Source organism: Ursus maritimus, unplaced genomic scaffold (genome assembly GCF_017311325.1).
Source record: "Ursus maritimus isolate PB19 unplaced genomic scaffold, ASM1731132v1 scaffold_26, whole genome shotgun sequence".
NCBI classification, from domain to species: domain Eukaryota; kingdom Metazoa; phylum Chordata; class Mammalia; order Carnivora; family Ursidae; genus Ursus; species Ursus maritimus.
Window position 1 is genome coordinate 9,311,124 of NW_024425119.1, and position 19,855 is coordinate 9,330,978.

At 38.0% G+C, this 19,855-nt stretch overlaps 1 protein-coding gene across 1 annotated transcript in view; it reads right to left on the minus strand.

The window, feature by feature from the left end:
• Window positions 1–10,990: 10,990 nt before the first annotated feature.
• LOC103669182 (pregnancy zone protein-like) overlaps window positions 10,991–19,855 on the minus strand; it is a 46,361-nt gene continuing 37,496 nt past the window's right edge. The window contains exons 24-36 of the mRNA XM_040642140.1: window positions 19,592–19,768; window positions 19,216–19,303; window positions 17,916–18,072; window positions 17,450–17,524; window positions 16,984–17,161; window positions 16,456–16,679; window positions 15,327–15,545; window positions 15,057–15,187; window positions 14,593–14,683; window positions 13,865–13,933; window positions 13,390–13,492; window positions 12,382–12,423; window positions 10,991–11,747 (exon numbers count right to left, since the gene is read on the minus strand). Of these exons, the coding sequence (XP_040498074.1) occupies window positions 11,725–11,747; window positions 12,382–12,423; window positions 13,390–13,492; window positions 13,865–13,933; window positions 14,593–14,683; window positions 15,057–15,187; window positions 15,327–15,545; window positions 16,456–16,679; window positions 16,984–17,161; window positions 17,450–17,524; window positions 17,916–18,072; window positions 19,216–19,303; window positions 19,592–19,768 (1,577 nt within the window). The 3' untranslated portion in view covers window positions 10,991–11,724. The remainder of the gene's footprint in view (window positions 11,748–12,381; window positions 12,424–13,389; window positions 13,493–13,864; window positions 13,934–14,592; window positions 14,684–15,056; window positions 15,188–15,326; window positions 15,546–16,455; window positions 16,680–16,983; window positions 17,162–17,449; window positions 17,525–17,915; window positions 18,073–19,215; window positions 19,304–19,591; window positions 19,769–19,855) is intronic.

Sequence of the window (19,855 nt, forward strand, 5' to 3'; positions counted from 1 at the left end):
TTGTGGTATTTTTTTTTCATCTTTTTTATGTAGTTATTTAAATTTTTTTGATTCTGGGAAATTTATTTCCATTATTTATATTTTTTTCCTTTTTCCTTTTACTTTCATCTGATCTGGGAAGTCTAAGATGTAGATGTTCATGCTTCTACTTCAATCTTCCATATTACTTAGCTTTCCATTTGCATTTTCTATGTACTTATTTCAACTTTTCTGCTGCTTTTTTGCAAAGTTCCTCCACTTTATCTTCAAGCTCATTGTTTTGTTCGTCAGTATACACATCAGAATATTAATCTCATAACTATCAAATGTTATGTGTTCATATCTAATATTCCCACTTTTTTGTGTAATGATTTCTAGCTTTTAATTATATTTTGTATACCTTTTATTATTTATTTTAAAACATTATGATTAGTTTATATTATGTTTATTCTGATAACTCTTCTTTAGGTAATATATGTTGATCACTTTGCTGTGTTTCTTTTATAGGACTTGAACAGACAACATTTGTTTAGTTATTTTGGCATGTGAGCCCATTATTAATGGGATACTTTGGCCGATAATATATGTAGGGGAAGAGCCAAAGATCAGATCCTTGTCCGTGATCCTGCTAGTGACTTTACCAAGGACCACTGGTGATCACTCTTACTTGCTACATTTTTTTTTGAAGATTTTATTTATTTATTTGATAGATATAGAGACAGCCAGCGAGAGAGGGAACACAAGCAGGGGGAGTGGGAGAGGGAGAAGCAGGCTCATAGCGGAGGAGCCTGATGTGGGGCTCGATCCCATAACACCGGGATCACACCCTGAGCCGAAGGCAGATGCTTTAACCGCTGTGCCACCCAGGCGCCCCTACTTGCTACATTTTTATATCTGTAGGAGACAGCAGTGAAAAGAGATCACCTCCGGAGCTTGGAGGGTTGCAAGGGGGACAAAATGGAAAAATGAAAGCCAGAGGCAACTGGTTATTCCACATGGGATTTCATCTATTCTTCATACTTGCAGAGCTTTTCTGTTAATAGGATTTTACTCTAGGCTTTTGCTGCTGATTCTGTGGTGCAGGGATAATGATTGTCCCAAACCAGCTTGAAAGAAAATCAACAGCAGAACTTAAATAACTTTCTTTCAATTTACAAAGTCAGCCATTTCCCAAATTCCTTTCTCTTTGACTACTAACTCCCCTGCCACTTCTTCATCAGCTCCAGATCGCCTTCGTTTCCTCCTTTTTTTCCTAATATTTTGTTGGTTCCTAAATCTTTTGCTTCTCTCTTGCTTATATTGTTTCTCCATGGTTATCTGGAAGAAGGAAGAAGCAGTCTGTGTTAATTTTTCATTTTATCGGAAATAAGTGTTGACTCTATTCTGTGCTTTTTTTTTTTGCTTGTTTTTGATATTTTGTATAATCTTTTTATTCTCTTCTGCATTAAGTGTAATTTCCTCAGATCTTATTACAAATTTGTTAATTTTCATTTTATCTGTCAGATCTACTTCTCAAACCATTAGAAATTTCTTTCTTTCTTCCTTTCTTTTTTTTTTTTTAAGTAGGCTCCACGCTCAGCCCAAATCCCAGAGTGGGGTCTGAACTCACAACCCTGAGATTAAGAACTGAGTTGAGGGGTGCCTGAGTGGCGCAGTCGTTAAGCGTCTGCCTTCAGCTCAGGGCATGATCCCGGCGTTATGGGATCGAGCCCCACATCAGGCTCCTCCGCTATGAGTCTGCTTCTCCCTCTCCCACTCCCCGTTTGTGTTCCCTCTCTCGCTGGCTGTCTCTATCTCTGTCGAATAAATAAATAAAATCTTTAAAAAAACAAAAAAGAACTGAGTTGAAATCAAGACACTTAACCAACTGAGCCACCCAGGCGCCCCTGATTTTTTTTATTTCAATGAATCAATTTTTTATTTCTTGAATTATTTGTAGTTGGTCTTTTTTCAGATTAACCACATTTTCCTTGCCTTACATTTTCTTTTTTTATTTTCTTTTTTTATTTTTTTAATGATTTTTTATTATATTATGTTAGTCACCATACAGTACATCCCCGGTTTCCGATGTTGCCTTACATTTTCTGTTCCTTGTTTTTACAACTCCAAACTTTGAAAAGTTGTAAAAGGGATTTGGGTGGCTGCAGAAAATTGTATTACATTTATTCTTGAGAGCTTTATTAGCCTGCTAAAATGCTAGATACGGGAGACACTTCTCAATGATCTCTCTTCCAGTTGCTTTTCTGTATATAGGGCTAAAAGTTACGATTATGAATAAGGTGAGACTATAGTGGGAACAGAAAAACACAATTGTGCAAAGTAATGGGCTGAGTGTCTGTTTTTCCAAGGGAAAAAAAGAAAGTATTTTTGTTTTAAAATGACTGGTTCTTTCATAATGTGAAACAGAATGGTGAAAGACAGAACCTGAATGAATGTAGAATGAGGTCTGCAGGAAATTATTATTTCTCCCTTCATATGTAACATTGAATCTGGAAAGAAGCATTACAACTTTCTCCATAGCTGGCACATTTTGGGGGTAATTTTTTATTTAGATGCAACTCAAATAATGTAAAAGTCCATTTTCAAGCGTACAATTAAGTGACTTTAGTATATTCAAGTTAGGCAATCATTACCACTGTCTAATTGTTAAATATTCCATTACTCCCAAAAGAAATATTGTACCTGCTCCCAATTTTTTCCTCCTCAGTTTCTTTCTTTTTTTTTTAAACAGTTTTTTAAAAATTTTATTTATTTATTTGACAGAGATAGAGACAGCCAGCGAGAGAGGGAACACAAGCAGGGGGAGTGGGAGAGGAAGAAGCAGGCTCATAGCAGAGGAGCCTGATGTGGGGCTCGATCCCATAACGCCGGGATCACGCCCTGAGCCGAAGGCAGACGCTTAACCGCTGTGCCATCCAGCCGCCCCTTCTCCTCAGTTTCTGACAAACTTGAATCTATTTCTGTCTCTATGGATTTGTCTGGTTGGACATTTCATATAAGTAAATGGATTAATAACTTATGTGGTTATTTGTGTCTGGCTTCTTTTCGCTTAGCACGGTATTTTCAGGGTTCATCCCTGCTGCTGCCTGTATCAGCACTTTAATTTTTTTTAAAGATTTTATTTATTTATTTGAGAGAGAGAGACAGCACAAGAGAGAGCGAGCATGAGTGGGGTGGGGGAGGGCGGGCAGAAGGAGAGGGAGAAGAGTAGGGAGGCTGATGTGGGACTCGATCCCAGGACCCCAGGATCATGACTTGAGCCAAAGGCAGACACTTAAACAACTAGCCACCCAGGCACCCCTGTACTTTACTTTTTTATATGGATGAAAGATATTCCATTGTATGGACATACCATATTTTATTTATTATTCGGCTGATAAGACATTTGGGTTGTTTCCACTGTTCAGCTATTATGAATAATGCTGCCATGAACAGTTGTGTAGACGTTTTTGTGTGAATATGTGTTTTCAATTGTCTTTGGTGTGTAAGTTGGAATAGCATTGCTGGATCAGGGGCACCTGTGTGGTTCAGCTGGTGAAGTGTCTGCCTTCAGCTCAGGTCATGATCCTAGGGTCTTGGATCAAGTCCCACATGGGGCTCCCTGCTCAGCAGGGAGTCTGCCCCTCCCCTCCCACCCTGCTCATGCTCTCTCTCTCTCCCTCTCTCTCCCTCAAATGGATAAACAAAATCTTAAAAAAAAATTGCTGGCTCACACTGGAAATCTCTGTTTAGCGTTTGGGGTAACTGCCAAGCCATTTCCCAAACAGCTGCAGCTTTTTACATTGCTGCATTCCATAAATGAGGCTTCTCTTTTCTCCACATCCTTGCCAACACCTGTCATTCTCTGTTTTGTTGTTTGTTTTCTTATCCCCATCCTACTGAGTGTGAAGAGGTGTCTCATTGTGGTTTTGATTTGCATTTTCCTAATAACTAACGATATTGAGCATATTTTCATGAGTTGGCTGACTATTTGCACATTTTCTTTAGAGACGTTTCCATTCAATTCCTTTACCATATTTTAATTTGATTGTTTGCTTTCTTAGGGTTGAGTTGTAAGAGGTTTTTATGTGTTGTGGATCCTAGATTCAATTTTGAAAATAGTTTTAATATAGGAAAATGTGAGCCTTTCTTCTTTGTTCTTTTCCAATATCGTTTTGGCTACTTTGGGTTCCTTGCATCTCCAAATGAATTTCAGGATCGGCTTGCTCATTTTTGAAAGAAAAGCACTTGTAATTTTGGTTGAGGTTGCACTGAATCTATTGCACTGATCATTTTGGGGGATATTGCCATCTTAATTTTATCAATCTATTAGTATACTAAAATTTATATATTTCATTACTCTATGTAATATTTTACATTAATATATATCTTTCAATCCATGAATATTTGATACCTTGGAGTTCTTTACCAGTTTTGTTGATGTTACTCTTGGCTCAATTATTTTTTTTAAGATTTTATTTATTTATTTGACAGAGAGAGAGACAGCCAGCGAGAGAGGGAACACAAGCAGGGGGAGTGGGAGAGAAAGAAGCTGGCTCCCAGGGGAGCAGGGAGCCTGATGTGGGGCTCGATCTCAGGACCCTAGGATCACGCTCTGGGCCAAAGGCAGACGCTTAATGACTGAGCCACCCAGGTGCCCCACTCTTGGCTCAATTTTGATGGGTTTATTAATTTTAAAAAACTTATAAAACTTTTACTACAAAATGTTATATTAATGTAAAACTAAAATTAGGCTTTCTCTGTTAATGATATATTGGTCTTAGAAATTAAATTGTGGTTATTTACTTGGAATATAATAGGTACGATTATAAAGATTGTGTTTTTAAAGATTATAAGAGAAGTTCTTTTTATTTCTTTCTATGCTATATTTTACCCTCAATTTAGTAGGTTTTGCTCTCAACAGTGGTTGAGATTTTTACTTATTTTCTGTTGTAATGTGTCCAGATAGCAACTATTCAGTGATGCACCAGAATATGTTTCTCTGCTTTGTGTTGACTTTACAATCATGTTCTCTTTTTTCTCTTATGTTAACTTTAAAATATTTTCACTTTGATTAGGTAATAGGTAACAAAGTATCATTTTCCCTTTTTAACCTAGTTGCCAGGTGCAATTGGGCTACTTTCTTTTGCTTTCCTTGGATGGAATCCTAAATTTAAAAGAAATTATAAAGTCAGGATATTTTTCATTATATTTATTAATTAGCTCATCAGTGTTGTAAGACCTACTTGGGAAGAATGATCAAATCGGAAGATATAGTCAGCCTTCCCTAGGTTAAGTTTGCACAGGCAAAATATCAATATAAATATTTCAGAAATTGTACTTCTTATGTGAAGACACTGGAGATTTGTCAAGGTCGTCACTGTTCGTAGCATATTCTCACTTTTGTTTTTAAGATTTATTTATTTATTTGCGAGAGCACAAGCGGCAGGGGCAGAAGGGAGATAGAATCTCAAGCAGACTCAGGGCTGAGCATGGAGCCTGATGCAGGGCTCAATCTCATGACCCTGAGATCATAACCTGAGCCAAAACCAGGAGTGGATGCTTAACTGACTGGGCCACCCAGGGCCCCCTATTGTCACTTCCATGAAAACATTGATCAAACCATTGTGAAATAGCTATGTGCAGTATGCCTATAGAGAAATTTGTCCTCCTTCACTGTGATGATATGTTATTGGTTATTGATATAAATTAACTAATTTTACTATCAAGTAGGTGTCTAATTTTTTTCTTTTTTTTAGAGTTGGGGTGGGGGAAGAGGGAAAGGGAAANNNAATTTCAAGCAGGCTCCGTGTCCAGTGCGAGCCCCATGTGGGGCTGGGTCTCACAACCCTGAGATCATGACCTGAGCTGAAATCAAGAGTTGGAAGCTTAACCAACTGAGCCACCCAGGTGCTCCTGGTGTTTACTTCTCGATTCTTGCTGAATGTTTCTGGAAAGTCTTGTATTAGATACTATGAACATTGATACTTCAAAGAATAGACTCTTGGACCCAGGTTTCTGAGCTGTTCTCCTTAGACAACTTTTGGGCTGTGCTAATGGATCTGTCAAGATATCCAGGACTCTTTTTAGTTTAGAAGCAAATATAGCAAAAATGCTTGACCTAAGATCAAGCAGAACAAGAATTACTAGGACTGAATAAACCAAGGAGGGAAATTAAAATGTGGTTATCTATTTGGAATATGGTTAAGTATTATTTTAGATATTGTGTTTTTAACAAATATAGGAAAAGTTTTTTCTTTTTTACATTATATCTAACTCCTAATTTAGTAGATATTGTTTCTTTGGATGAAAACAAAACATTTAAAAATGATATCTGGGGGTGCCTGGGAGGCATAGCGGTTAAGCGTCTGCCCTCGGCTTTATGGGATCGAGCCCCACGTCAGGCTCCTCCTCTGTGAGCCTGCTTCTTCCTCTTCCACTCCTCCTGCTTGTGTTCCCTCTCTCGCTGGCTGTCTCTATCTCTGTCAAATAAATAAATAAAATCTTAAAAAAAAATGATATCTGATTCCCACTGATTCCCTTAGAGTTCAAACACACACTTTCACTGAATCTTTACACTTTGCATGGCAAATAATTGCATGGTTTAATAAGAATCTGTTGTTTTCTCTTAACATGGATATAATTGGAAAGGTTGGTTGTGTAATCAAGGCCTACTTGGGGCAATAATATTTGAAGATAATTCTCATTTATCATCGGACCTGATAAGTTCACTATTGAGAAATATCAGTGGAGTCAATGCCTACAAAGTTCTCTCATGAAATTGACCTGGTACCTGACTTATAGGGCCTCAGTCTCACAAGTACAAGTAAGATCGTGCAAGCCAAGGACCCTGGAATTTGGAGGACTTTTAGATGAGAGGCATTCATCTAACTGTGTGGGTAGTGTAGGCGAAATGGTAAGTCATAGAGGGTCTTAAAAGTTAGAACAGAGATTCCTTATGAAAGCTGCTGGATAGAAGTTAGTTATGTGGCCTTGGTAGTTGTTTGATACTGAAGGCTCAAGATTTGCAGACAAAATCAAGGAGTCCTACAGAGCTAATTAACCCTCCTAGCACTTATGAAAACAATTCATAACAGACCTAATGAGACTGCCGCTTCTCTTTTTTAAAATCAAGAATAATCTTTGGAGAGGGGAGACCATCAGAAAAATGACCAGAAACTCAGCAATAAGGCAAAAATGAGGAGTAGCACATTTCTTTCAATACAACTTGGGGGCAAGAGCCACTTAAAGATTATCAAGGTGAATATACTTCGTTCATTTCATTATTTACTACAGATGAAAGGCTCCAGACTCAGTGAGGTTACTTGTGGGTTTTTGTCAGAAAAACATGCAAGTAATTTCTGTCCAGTGGAAGAGATAACCCCAAGAATTTTATGGCATATTTTATATTGTTTAGTTTTATACACAACCCATCCTTCTTATCTTAACAGTTTTTATTACATTGCCTGTAAATATCCTAGCTCTTTGGATGTTCTTTGAAGTGGTTATGACATCTTACTAGCTACTTAATAGGTTAAATAAAATCGTTGACACGTGTTTATGTTTGCTTGAGAATATACATTATATATATATGAACAAATATTTTCTTTTTGAAAATTATACTTTGATGAATAATTTGTTAAAATAAGATATCATAGTTAATAATATTCATCTATGAGTGCTAGTACAAATTATAAAAACATTTATAGAAAAGGTGCTGTTTTATTTTACACAAATAAGCAAAAGCATTCTCTTTTATTTTCAATCTTTTCTCTTTGTATGCCCGATATCAAGAAGCAATTTAATTTTATATTCAGCTGCTTAGTGTCTTTGGGGGAGAATTTTTGGGCCAAGTGATATCCGAGTGTACTGAGGATGAAAGTCTTTGTGTGGCTTATATATTAACAGAGTTTGGGTAATCAAAGATCATTTACTGAACATGACAAATTTCATTTTGTCAGATTAAGTACACATTAGATCTTGGCACAGATTTCCTCAGGCCAAACTTTGTTCTACAATAACTTGAGTCCTTGCAGACCTTTTGCATTTAGTGGCTTGAGTATTCTTTATTTTAATATATCTCATTAATTCTGATTCCTAGATTTTATAAGAGAAGGGCCTGAGAATATTAAGTGAAAAGCATAAAGATATTTTGCACATTATTGCCCTTTAAATAATAGTGACTCCTTTATATTTTTAAAATCACTAAGAAAGGTCTGCAAAAATACTTCTACTTTGTATTAAGTACTAATCAAATATTCCTTTAGGGAGCATACCAGCACAGATTAAAATCTATGAATCAGAATTTTCACCCAAATTTGCCTTGAAATCCAGCAATCTTAATGGCTCATGGATTTTTTTATTTTTATTATGAATCATTTTATTTTCCCTATGAATACAGAAGAAATATATAAGAAAATTCTCCTGGAGAACTTTAACAGAAAGAAGAGATTCATCTTTTTTGAGATAAGCTATAAACATGGTAGAAGGCTAGATATGAAAAACTAGACCCCATACCTCATTTTATTTTTTGTTTGTTGTAAGTTATGGAACAAGATATTTTATTATTCAACTGTGTGGGAATATATGAAACAAAAAGAAAATTTCTTGGTTTCTCCTTCCACCTCTCAATCATTTGGAACATGCTCATCTATTTGTTCTGATTTATTTTATTTTTTTAAAGGATTTTTATTATTCATTTATTTGAGAGAGAGTGAGAGCACGAATGGGGGGAGGGGCAGAGGGAGAGAGAGACTAAAAGCAGAATCGACACTGATGGTGGACCTGATACAGGGCTTGATCTCAGGACCCTGAGATCATGACCTGAACCAAAGTCAGATGCTTAACTGACTTAGCCACCCAGGGGCCCCCATTTGCTCAGATTAATAGACAGATAAGAATGAACTAAGTAAACTGGTCCAGTAATGAAAATATATTATTTTAATTGGATAGTACAATAGTTTCCTATGATTGGGTGGCTTAAAACAATGGAAATTTATTCTCTCCTAGTTTTGAAGGCTAGACGTCAAAAATCAAGGTGTGCACAGGGCCTCCAAGTGCTCTACAGGGCAACCTCTTGCCTGCCTTTCTCTTTGCTTCATTTGTAGCCAGCAGCCCTTGGTGTTCCTGTCTCTGCTTCCATCATCACATGACCTTTTCTCTGTGTGTCTGATGTCGTCTTCCCTGTGTGCGTGCTTGCCTCTGTATACTTTCACCTTTTCTTATGAAACAACAGTAATATTGGACAAAGGGTCCATCCTACTCCAGGGTGATCTCATCTTAACTCACGTCTCAAGTACATTTGCAAAGACCCTATTTCCAGATAAGGTCACATTCACAGGTGCCAGGGATTGGGACTTCAACATGTCTTTTTGGGGGGAACAATTCAACCCACAACAGAAATAATGTGTATTTACCCTTTTGATGATTGCTGACAGCCAGTTTTGCAAGACGGAGGCAATAATTTTCCTCTTAGAGTTCAGTGAACGTATAAAAGTTACTTTTAAACACGTTTTGCTTAAAGTGCTATTAAATAACCAAAATTCCCTTTCCTCCTCATGTATTTGACTTTGGAAAAGTATGAAAATCTTTTCCATAAAATATTTGTGAAGCATTAAGCAATTCAACTCAGGTTTGAGTAAAACGGTCTTTCTAGCTCATTTTCTTTCTTTTTTTCTTCTATATATTCTTCTTCTTCTTCTTTTTTTAGTTTGCAGAGGTAGAAATTAATGATTCATCAGTTGCATATAACAGCCAGTGCTTATTATTTCAAGTGCCTTCCTAATGCCTATAACCCAATTACTCCATCCCCCCACCCACTTCCCCTCCAGCAACCCTTCTAGCTCACTTTTCTTACTGGTATATTCCAACACCTTTGTGTCCCTCCATTTCTCCTCTACCTATCTACCCATGGGAATATGCTCACTTGGGCAGAGACCCATTCAGTCACTCCTTTGTTTCACTGAGTGCCTACAATATTCACGGCAGCGTTGAGTGAACTGGCTGCAGATAAGATACAGGTTTGGTTTTCAAAGAGGTCTGAATTATTGATAAGAGGAAAATAATCTTTTAAAGTGTAGAATTGTATAAATGTGGAAGAGAAATAAGTGCTAAAACATTTGATGAAGCATGAAGAAGAGAGCTGAGCTCCGCACAAATGGACTGTGTATTTGGAGACCAGCAAAAACTTCCTTCTTCCTTTGCCTAGAAGGTGCACTCTTTTTTTTTTTTTTGAAATTTTTATTATTATTATTTTTAAAGATTTTATTTATTTATCTGACAGAGATAGAGACAGCCAGTGAGAGAGGGAACACAAGCAGGGGGAGTGGGAGAGGAAGAAGCAGGCTCATAGTGGAGGAGCCTGATGTGGGGCTCGATCCCAGAACGCCGGGATCATGCCCTGAGCCGAAGGCAGACGCCTAACCGCTGTGCCACCCAGGCGCCCCTAGAAGGTGCACTCTTATAACGCAAATCTGGAATATTCTCTTGCTTCAAATCTTGCAATGATTTCTATCAACAAGTGAAAACTATTGTTGTAGTCTTTCATTATCTTGTAATCTGATTCTTGCACATATCTTTTGTCTCCGTGTATACATTGTTTTATGCTTTCAACTTATCGTACTATATATATATTCATGAAGTTAATCTTTAACTTTGTAGTTCAGTCCAAATTCAGAAAGTAAATCAAATTTAGAATTCACTTCATGTGATTTGAATAAATGAAGATAAACTGTGTCTGAATAGGGAAGGCTAAATATTGTAAAATGTTGACATTCATAATCATTATAAATTGATTAATATTCAATGCAGTACTAAAGAGTACCCAGTATGATTATGGGGATAAATAACTTGAGAGAGAGAAGGGGAGAGAGCAAGCATGAATAGGGGTGGGGGAGGGGCAGAGGGAGAGGAAGAAGCAGACTCCCCACTAAGCAGGGTGCCCAATACGGGGCTCCATCCCAGGACCCCAGGATCGTGACCTGAGCCAAAGGCAGACGCTTAACCGACTGAGTCACCCAGGTGTTTTTAAAACATTTTATTAAGCCACAGAAATGCAAATACTTTACTTGTAAAGAAACACATACAGGATTTCATCACCCCAAATATCTCTCTAAAGCTATCCCTTTATAGTATGCCAATCTCCCCTTGCCCTACCATCCCTCATCCCTGGAAACCACTGATTTTTTCCCCCCATTTCTATAATCCTCTCATTTCAAGATGGTTATATAAAAGGAATTGTACAGTATGACCTTTTGAAATTGGCTTTATTTTCACCAAGCATAATGCTCTCATAATTCATTCAAATTGTTGTGTACATCAGGAGTTTGTTCCTTTTTATCACTGAGTAGTATTCCAGGGCACGAATGTACCACAGTTAGTATAACCATTCACCTATTAATAGACATTTTGGTTGTTTCCAGTATTTGGAAACATTATTTTCTTTTGCCTACCTTCCTGTGGGTTACTAGAACACCTTTTGGAATTCCATTTTGATTTTTCTGTAGTGTTTGTAGCTTAGCTTTTCATATAGCTTTTATAGTATTTGTAAAAATACTGCAGGGAATAGATACATATTTCAGAAGGGAAATACAATATTGAGAAATAACAAATGGTAGAAGTGTATACGTCATAAATTTATTCAACATACAAACTTTATATATTTCTAATTCCTGTCCCCTGTTTCTCCTACTATCTTCTCTCTCCTGGTAAGTCTTTGTCCTTCGTTGCTGGAGAAGATCATCTGATGAGGTCCACAAGTTTCCATTTTCAAGCATTTCTGTCTTCAGATTCTAAGCAGTAGAATAAAAGTTAGGAAAATTAGGGAAATTCTGTCATGTACTAAAGGAATAATTTTTCATATTTCAATCATAAATATTTGAACTAATAAATTTTAATTATTTTTAATGATAGGGCCGTTCTTGTTTTTAGTTTCCTATTTTAGAATGGAGAACTGAAGATCTCACAGCAAGTGCTATATTGTCAAAAATGAATATTGTCAACCAGCCTAAAAGAAAATCTTGTAGATGACATCTCTCATGCTATGCTATATGAAAAACCACAGGGAAAAGTTTCCTGACCTTAACTAGTATAAGTTTAGAACTATCCTAAAAAGGTCATAGGCGATAAATATATCACCACTGGGTATAGAGTATAAACTAAATATTAGATGATTTAGTTTTTATATGTGACAAATTCCTAGATTCATCTGCAAACAAGTCACCCCAGACCCAGTAATTATAATTTACATGCATTTTTTTTCTACTGAGAAATTCTATAATACATTTGAAATAGTTTAAATTCCTAAATGATACACCATGGGCTTTATAATATGATAAGGATATACCCAAGAAGCAACCTTATACGGACAACCAATGTTTATTTATTTTCTTTATGTTGGCATTAGACTTCGCTGTTTATAATTACCAGCACCGCAGGGATCCCTGTACTCTTCAATAGTGAATTCCTCTGAAATACAAAATGGTAGGACAGAAAGAGTGAAGACATTCAGAAATAGGCATATGGGCAATTAATTGTAAATAAACTGTATAAGCTAAGAAAGAAAATATAAAGACAGTTATGGAGCCAATGGAAATGAATGACTTCTGTACTAAACCATGCAGGACTGGTGGAGGGGGCAGTAAGAGAAAACTGGACTAGGATACAGAATTCAAGGGCAGGTTTCACAGATGGAAGATTGTCTGTCTATAGGATACTGTATGGCCTTCCTCATAGCTGTGTTCTTCTTATTGGAATTTAACTTCCTCTCTGAACTGTTTCTCAGTCCAGGAAGGAGTAAAGTTTTAACACTACCAGCATGTTATGATGCTGATAAGTTTCTAATTCAAAGTCATGAGCAAATGGAAAAATATTACAGAGTTTCCCGAATTTTGTGAGACTACTCAAGGCATGAGTCAACAGTGGATCAATCTGGGGCACCTGGGTGTCTCAGTCAGTTAAGCATCTGCCTTCCGCTCAGGTCCTGGGATAAGCCCCCCCTTGGACTCCCTGCTCAGCAGGGAGTCTGTTTCTCCCTCTCCCTCTGCCCCTCCTCCCAGATCATGCTCTCTCTGGTGCATGCTCTGTCTCTCTCAAATAAATAAATAAAATATTTTAAAAAATAGATCAAATTTGAGGTCTCATATCACAAATCAGTACTGAGGTTTTTTCAGTTATTGCTACTGTACTTACATTTCTGGAATATTTCACTCCAGAACAAAAAACTTCATGGGAGAATTTAGAAAGAACTGATCCCCTTATTGCTTTATAAGAATGGTTCGAGACTAGTTTAGGGGGAACATGATTATCCAATGACTGTAAACTCACTTTTTCTTCTGGTGAAAGATTGTGGAATTTTGTTTGAATTAAGGTGACCCTTTACCAGGTTAGTCAGTTTTTTCCTTTCAAAGCTCAGCATGTCTGAATCTCACTCACCTGTCTCGTAATAATCATAGGCTTTTACGGTAGCAGGTTTCAAATTGTCAACTTGGATGTCTTGTTCCACTGAGAAGGAGAAACTCAGGGTTTGATTGGTTATCTGGAGAGACAGGAAAACTGAATTGGAATCAAAGATTAACTTAGTTTCTAGTTACCATCCTCTCTTCCTATGGAATTATCAAAGCTGATGGTTATGCTATCCATCTGTACCAAAACCTATGGAAAGAATGGAACATTTTGAGACTTGTGTAATACATTCAAAGGCAGATAGAAGAAGGACAAAAGAGATGATTCTATGGATAGTCAAATGTAGTAAACTGAGCCTTGTTGACCAATCCAGGCTTCACTTTCCTCTTTGGCTATTTTCTCCTCCCTCACCTGTGCGTGTGTGCAAAACATTATCCAGAATCTGGACTGGTGTGTTGGGACCTCCAGGAATTTCCCCAGATCTAGCAGAGTCACAGAATCTTACCTCTTCAAAGTAAATCAGGACATGGTTGGTGCTCACATCAGTCCTTTGAATCTGAGGCTTTTCTCGAAGCTGTTGACCAAGAGGATGAGACAGACATATGGGATGAGGAAATGCCAGGCTAAGAGCACTTTTCAGGTACTTATGATCTAACTGGCTGTTCAGAAACATCCAAACTGCTAATTGTGATTTCTTTGAGAGTCATAGTAATATTTATTAAACCCTTTCTCTATTATCTATCATTGCTATCATCTATTTACACCTATGCATCTCTGTATCTATCTGTCCATCTATCATCTATCTAATATATATCTAACATAAACTTCATGATATATGAGAGAATTATCTTTATATATAAAAAGAAAAAAGGAAGTATAACACATATATCATATATATGTGTATATCTATGAGATATATTTTTATATTTTGTATTTTATATCATACATATGTATATATATTTTCCGTTTTTAAAATATATGATAATTCAATACCTCTCCACATACCTAATGTGTCAAGGGCTGCCGGAGCACTATTAACCATATCTATGACTTATGCCTTACACTGGAGAACACTTAACAGTGATACCCACTACTAAAATGATGGAAACACTCTAGAGAAGTAAGTGTGAGGGAATAAACCTCTTGAAAACCCAATCAGAGAAATAAAATTGACAAGCATTAAATGTCAGCATTTATCATGACTTTGCTATCTGTAAGGGATTTAGGGCTTACCTTTCTCACTGATGATTTCACAGGTATGAAGCCTGATATCATCTTCACATCAACAATGACCATGTTGGAGCTTGGTCGTTCCCCAGTGTAACTATAAAGTCAAGGCACAAGGACAGGGCACTCAAACAAAATTCTTTGGAGTTCATTCAAGACAGAAATTCCCCCTTCTCTTTTATTTCTGGTGTTTCCTATCCTTAACTACGGCTCAGCTTCCCCATCTATTCTATTTGTTTCTGTTATGCTTGTTTGGAAAACCCATCATTACGACCACACACTCTGCGGGTATGGCAACATCATATGCTCAATGTTAAGGTTTTTCAGTAAGAGTGAAGAAAATTTTCTTGTTAGTAAATATTGCAAGAATTCCATATTCATATCGTGTGACTTGGGACAATGGAGTTCCCCCACAAAAGAAAATCAGTTTCTCCATATTCTATAAAAGGTCTTACTGACAAAGGGCTTACCTAATGTTGATGTGAATCTGGAATTTCCTGTGAGCATGTACTCCATCACAATTCTGGGGGAGAGTATCAACCTTCAGAGTGAAGGGAACTTTCCCTTCTTTCTTGGGCAGAACATTGTATCTCAAGGAAGTCTAAAACAAATGGGAAAAAATCCTTTATCATTGCATTCAAATAGTCTGTCTCTCCTTAGCACACATTTGGAGATTCAAATCCAATTCTTGAGGCTTTTCCTCCTCATTTGCAGCATCCCCTAAACTCTGGAAGTCTCACCTGGAGGTACACACATCCTGACCCCGACACTGTCGTGCTGTACTCCCCTGGAATCTCTGGCAACCTGACCTCCTGCAGCAACAGGCGATTGGCATCATGGACTTGGAATTCTTCAGAGAACGTCTCTGAAGACTTGACAGTGACTACAGCCGCTTTCTCCCTTTTACTGAAAGTTGCTGCTCCATATTTGGACAGGGCTTGGAGAGCTACCACCGTATCCTGAAAGAAAATGGGGCAGAAATCACAGGAGTGAAGGTAACAAAATCATACTGGATGTAAATCATGTCAATACTACTCTCTCTCAGAGTTATTTCATGACAAACATAGACCCATTATTAACCATAAACTATTCTGTGTACTTGGGGGACGTGAAAAAGTTTCTCCATTCAAGTAGTTTACACTACACATATGGAAATTAGACCCAAACATTGACATAAAGCAGAGGTTATTCAATATATATATAATATATATAATTCAATATAATTCAGGAATTTATAGTAGTAATATTTGTTGTAAACATTCAGAGAAAGGAGAAGAAAACAGAGCTGGGTTGGTAAGAGAAGACTTCCTAATGAGAAGGTAAGTAAGAAGACTTACTTGAGGAAGATACTATGAAGAAGAAATAAAATTATGTATGAATCACGAGAAAGGTTTATATAGACAGAAAGAGAGGCATCAGGGACTACCAGGGTGGGAAATATTATGTGGAGACATAGAAGAAGGAGAGAGGCCATTCCAGAAAAAGTGAAGGGATTAGCCTAATTATATGGGAGTATTTGTGTTTACTGGGGGAGAGTAAAAATTTTGAATAACATTATTAGATAATTTTAGTCTTTGGATGAAAAAAAAGATTTACTTTATCAGTGAAGTAATTTTTTGAAATATTGCTTTAGGAAGATTGATCTATTTTATATTTGGAGGTCGACTAAGGAGAGAAGATATGAGAGACTGTACAGAGGACAGAACAATGATGAATATAAAAAATAATGAGGCTGGAACCTCTCTGGTAATGGAGGAATGGAGAAAGTATGAATTAGAAATATTATCCGATTATTCAACTACTAGAATATGGTTGTGTCTACGCATGTATTAACATATTTATTTTTCTTCCTAAAGGCTCTCCACAGACCTGAGTGGAGGAGAAGCCCCCATTGGGGTTTTGTTGCTTGGTGATCCATTTCACAATACGTGAAGCCACAGACAGGTCTTCTGAAGATGGGGCAGGCCAAGCAGTAAGATAGGCAAGGAGCAAGTATGAAGTCATCTCCACTTCAACAGAAGGAGCCCGGGGTTGATAATAGAATGTCGTAACTTCTTCCACTTTCCCAGGACGCTGCCAGTGGATTGAGTCCTCTTTGAAATGGAAAAGAATGTGATCTTAAACTTAAAGAATGATCTTACTTACTTACTTAATTTTTAGAGATTTTATTTATTTCACTGAGAGAGAGAAAGAGTGCGAGAGAGAGATCACGAGCAGGGGGGACGGGTAGAAGGAGAAGCAGACTCCCCGCTGAGCAGGGAGCCTGATGTGGGACTCGATCCTAGGACCCTGGGATCATAACCTGAGCCAAAGGCAGACACTGAACCAAATGAGCCACACAGGTGCCTGTCAATCATTGGTGACTTTGGAGGTAGATTTTGCAGTAGCAGCCCTTACCTTCTTTCACAGCATCTTTGTCTAGAGATTCAAGAAGCTCACTTCGCTTGGGCTGGTTTCCTGCTAGGGCAAAAGCATAGGCCAATAATGCTTTGGTATAGACAAGACTTCCTTGGGCCTCTGAGATGGATCCCCAGGCACTTTCCAGGCAGAATAGAGCATTGCGGACAACAGGGTGCTGTGAGGCAGATGAAAAGAGATCTTTAGATAGCAGAAACAGGCTCATGAATTGTCCACAGGCTAACCCCAGATTAAAAGGCACAACGTGTCATGTAACATCATGGTTCTGACTGGAGAATAATTTCCTCTGCAGCTTCCAAAGGGATCTGGTCTTTTATGGGCTAGTGAAATATACCAAAACTAAGTAACATGAAAGCCACAGCTCATTCTCCTCAGAGAGTCATAGTGTCATGGCTTGTATTCCTTGTATTTGTGAGGGAGGTACAGGGACTGAGCAGGTACATACAGTGACAGGCAGTGGCATCTCCAGCAGAGCGATGGTGATGTAAGCAGACAGCGTCAGTTCATCATCTACCCCACCCTGTAAAGATCAGAGGTAGAGATGCTCAAACACTCCAGCACTCATGAGCCAGAGTTGACTCATTCTACTTTTCCCCCTGCACACTCTTCACTAGAAAACATCTTTTCTTGTGCAATATTATTGATTTTCCCCCTTCCCCTCCACCCTCAAATTTTTGAATCTGTCCCAAATCATTTACCCCCACTTTTAGCAATATTTTGGGGTGTGTTTTTTTTGTACACTATTTTATAATTCAGTAAAAAACTACTAATTTGTTGTCAGATTTCAGAAGGCGTTAGAGAGTACCATCCTTCCTCAAAGCTACGTCACCAAGACGTGAGGAACCAACAGGAGTGTCTTTGCTCCTACGTGTCACTATTTCCAGGGACCAGAATAAGATGAACGGCACCACCTTAATAGCATTGTTCAGCAGTGATCCGGAGCGTTGGAAACAACCATTTTCCATCTGTCTCCGTGAGAGCCAGGTGAGGGCGTTCGTGATGTGTGATGTCTCCACAAAAATGTGTGACTGGGCTTGAGCAAAGGACTTGAGCACAAATGCAGTGAGCCTGTCTCAAAACAGGAGTGACAGACATGAGGACCATCTCACATTTAAAGTTCACTTTGGGCAACTGCGTTCAGACACTGGTCTTTACCATCCAGTGGAGGCAATTGTTGGGGAGAATTGGTGGGGAAATAACACTTGCACGCTAAATATTCTTTTGTTTGTTCAGCAAATATCTGAATTCCTTTTTAAAATCTCAACTTATAGTGGAAGGAGCCAAGATGCCCTTCAACAGATGACTGGATTAAGAAGATGTGGTCCATATATGCAATGGAATATTACTCAGCCATCAGAAAGAATGATTACACAACATTTGCAGCAACATGGACGGGACTGGAGGAGATTATGCTAAGTGAAATAAGTCAAGCAGAGAAAGACAATTATCATATGGTTTCACTCATTTATGGAATATAAGAATTAGGAAGATCGGTAGGAGAAGGAAGGGAAGAATGAAGGGGGGTAAACAGAAGGGGGAATGAAGCATGAAAGACTATGGACTCTGGGAAACAAACTGAGGGCTTCAGAGGGGAGGGGAGTGGGGGATTGGGATAGCCCAGTGATGGGTATTAAGGAGGGCACGTATTGCATGGTGCACTGCGTGTTATATGCAAGTAATGAATCATGGAACATTGCATCAAGAACTGGGGATGTACTGTATGGTGACTAATATAACAAAATAAATATTAAAAAAAAATAAAATAAAATCTCAACTTTATTGGTTTCCCCTGAATTGATGCTTTCCACTTTATTTTTCTCTCACAAAATATTTGCTGGAGCCTCCAAACCTTTCCACATCGCCCACACTGCCATTTCCGGAATGATTTGAATAACAGCACAGTCTCTTTCTGTCCTTTCCGTCTTCCTTTCCTTTAATGCACAGTATAGAAGCTTCTCCTACTACCATTTCACATTATAACACTTTTTGCCTTATATTTCCATTTGGGGGGATCTTTATTTTACTCCTCTTTACTGTGCTATCACAGCGGGCATGTGTTCATACATGAAATCACAGTAGTGATGACAGACATATGGATTTTTAAAGGATAACACATTTCCATGAAGGAACTCGAGGTATCAGAGAATAAGTATTTGCAGAATTCCAGAATAGAATGGAGCTATAGCAAGCATATGGAAATAATTCTCTTACCAAGTGTTTCCCTGACTTCTGCCGTGATGATCCCCAAAAGCGCTGTATGAACCATCGCTGTGCTTATAATTCAACTGCCTTTGGTACCCTGAAGAGGAAGTTTTTGTAGATTTATGAAATAGCAGAGACGCTGGAGAATTAATCAGTTTTTTCCTCAAAACTTGGTTAGGAATCATAGGAAGACTACTATTTTATTAAGTTGTCTCCAAGTCTTGATAATGCCATCGAATTTCCTTGGTAGTAGAGTGGGACATTTTATCGGTTGTCATAGCCACAGTGATTATTAAATCTTAACCAAAGGGATGCTGATTTGAGTTCACTGAGAGAGATATTTAGGGAATCAATTAAGATTTCTCCTTTTGGGGTTATCACTCACCACTGATGAGGTAGCTGATGGCTTTGGCCTTGATCGTCTCTGTCAGCTGTCGTGTCTCATTCAGATAGTTCAGAACATAGATGTTAGGGACAAAAAGGACCATATTTTGCTCTCCACAACCATACGGCACCTGGAGAAGATTCTGAAGATTTTGCATTGCAGAGCTTAATATGTCGCCTGGGGAATGAAAGACATTAAAAAAATCAGAGGAGGGGTTCCTAGGTGGCTCAGTCAGTTAAGTATCCAGCTCTTGGTTTCTGCTTA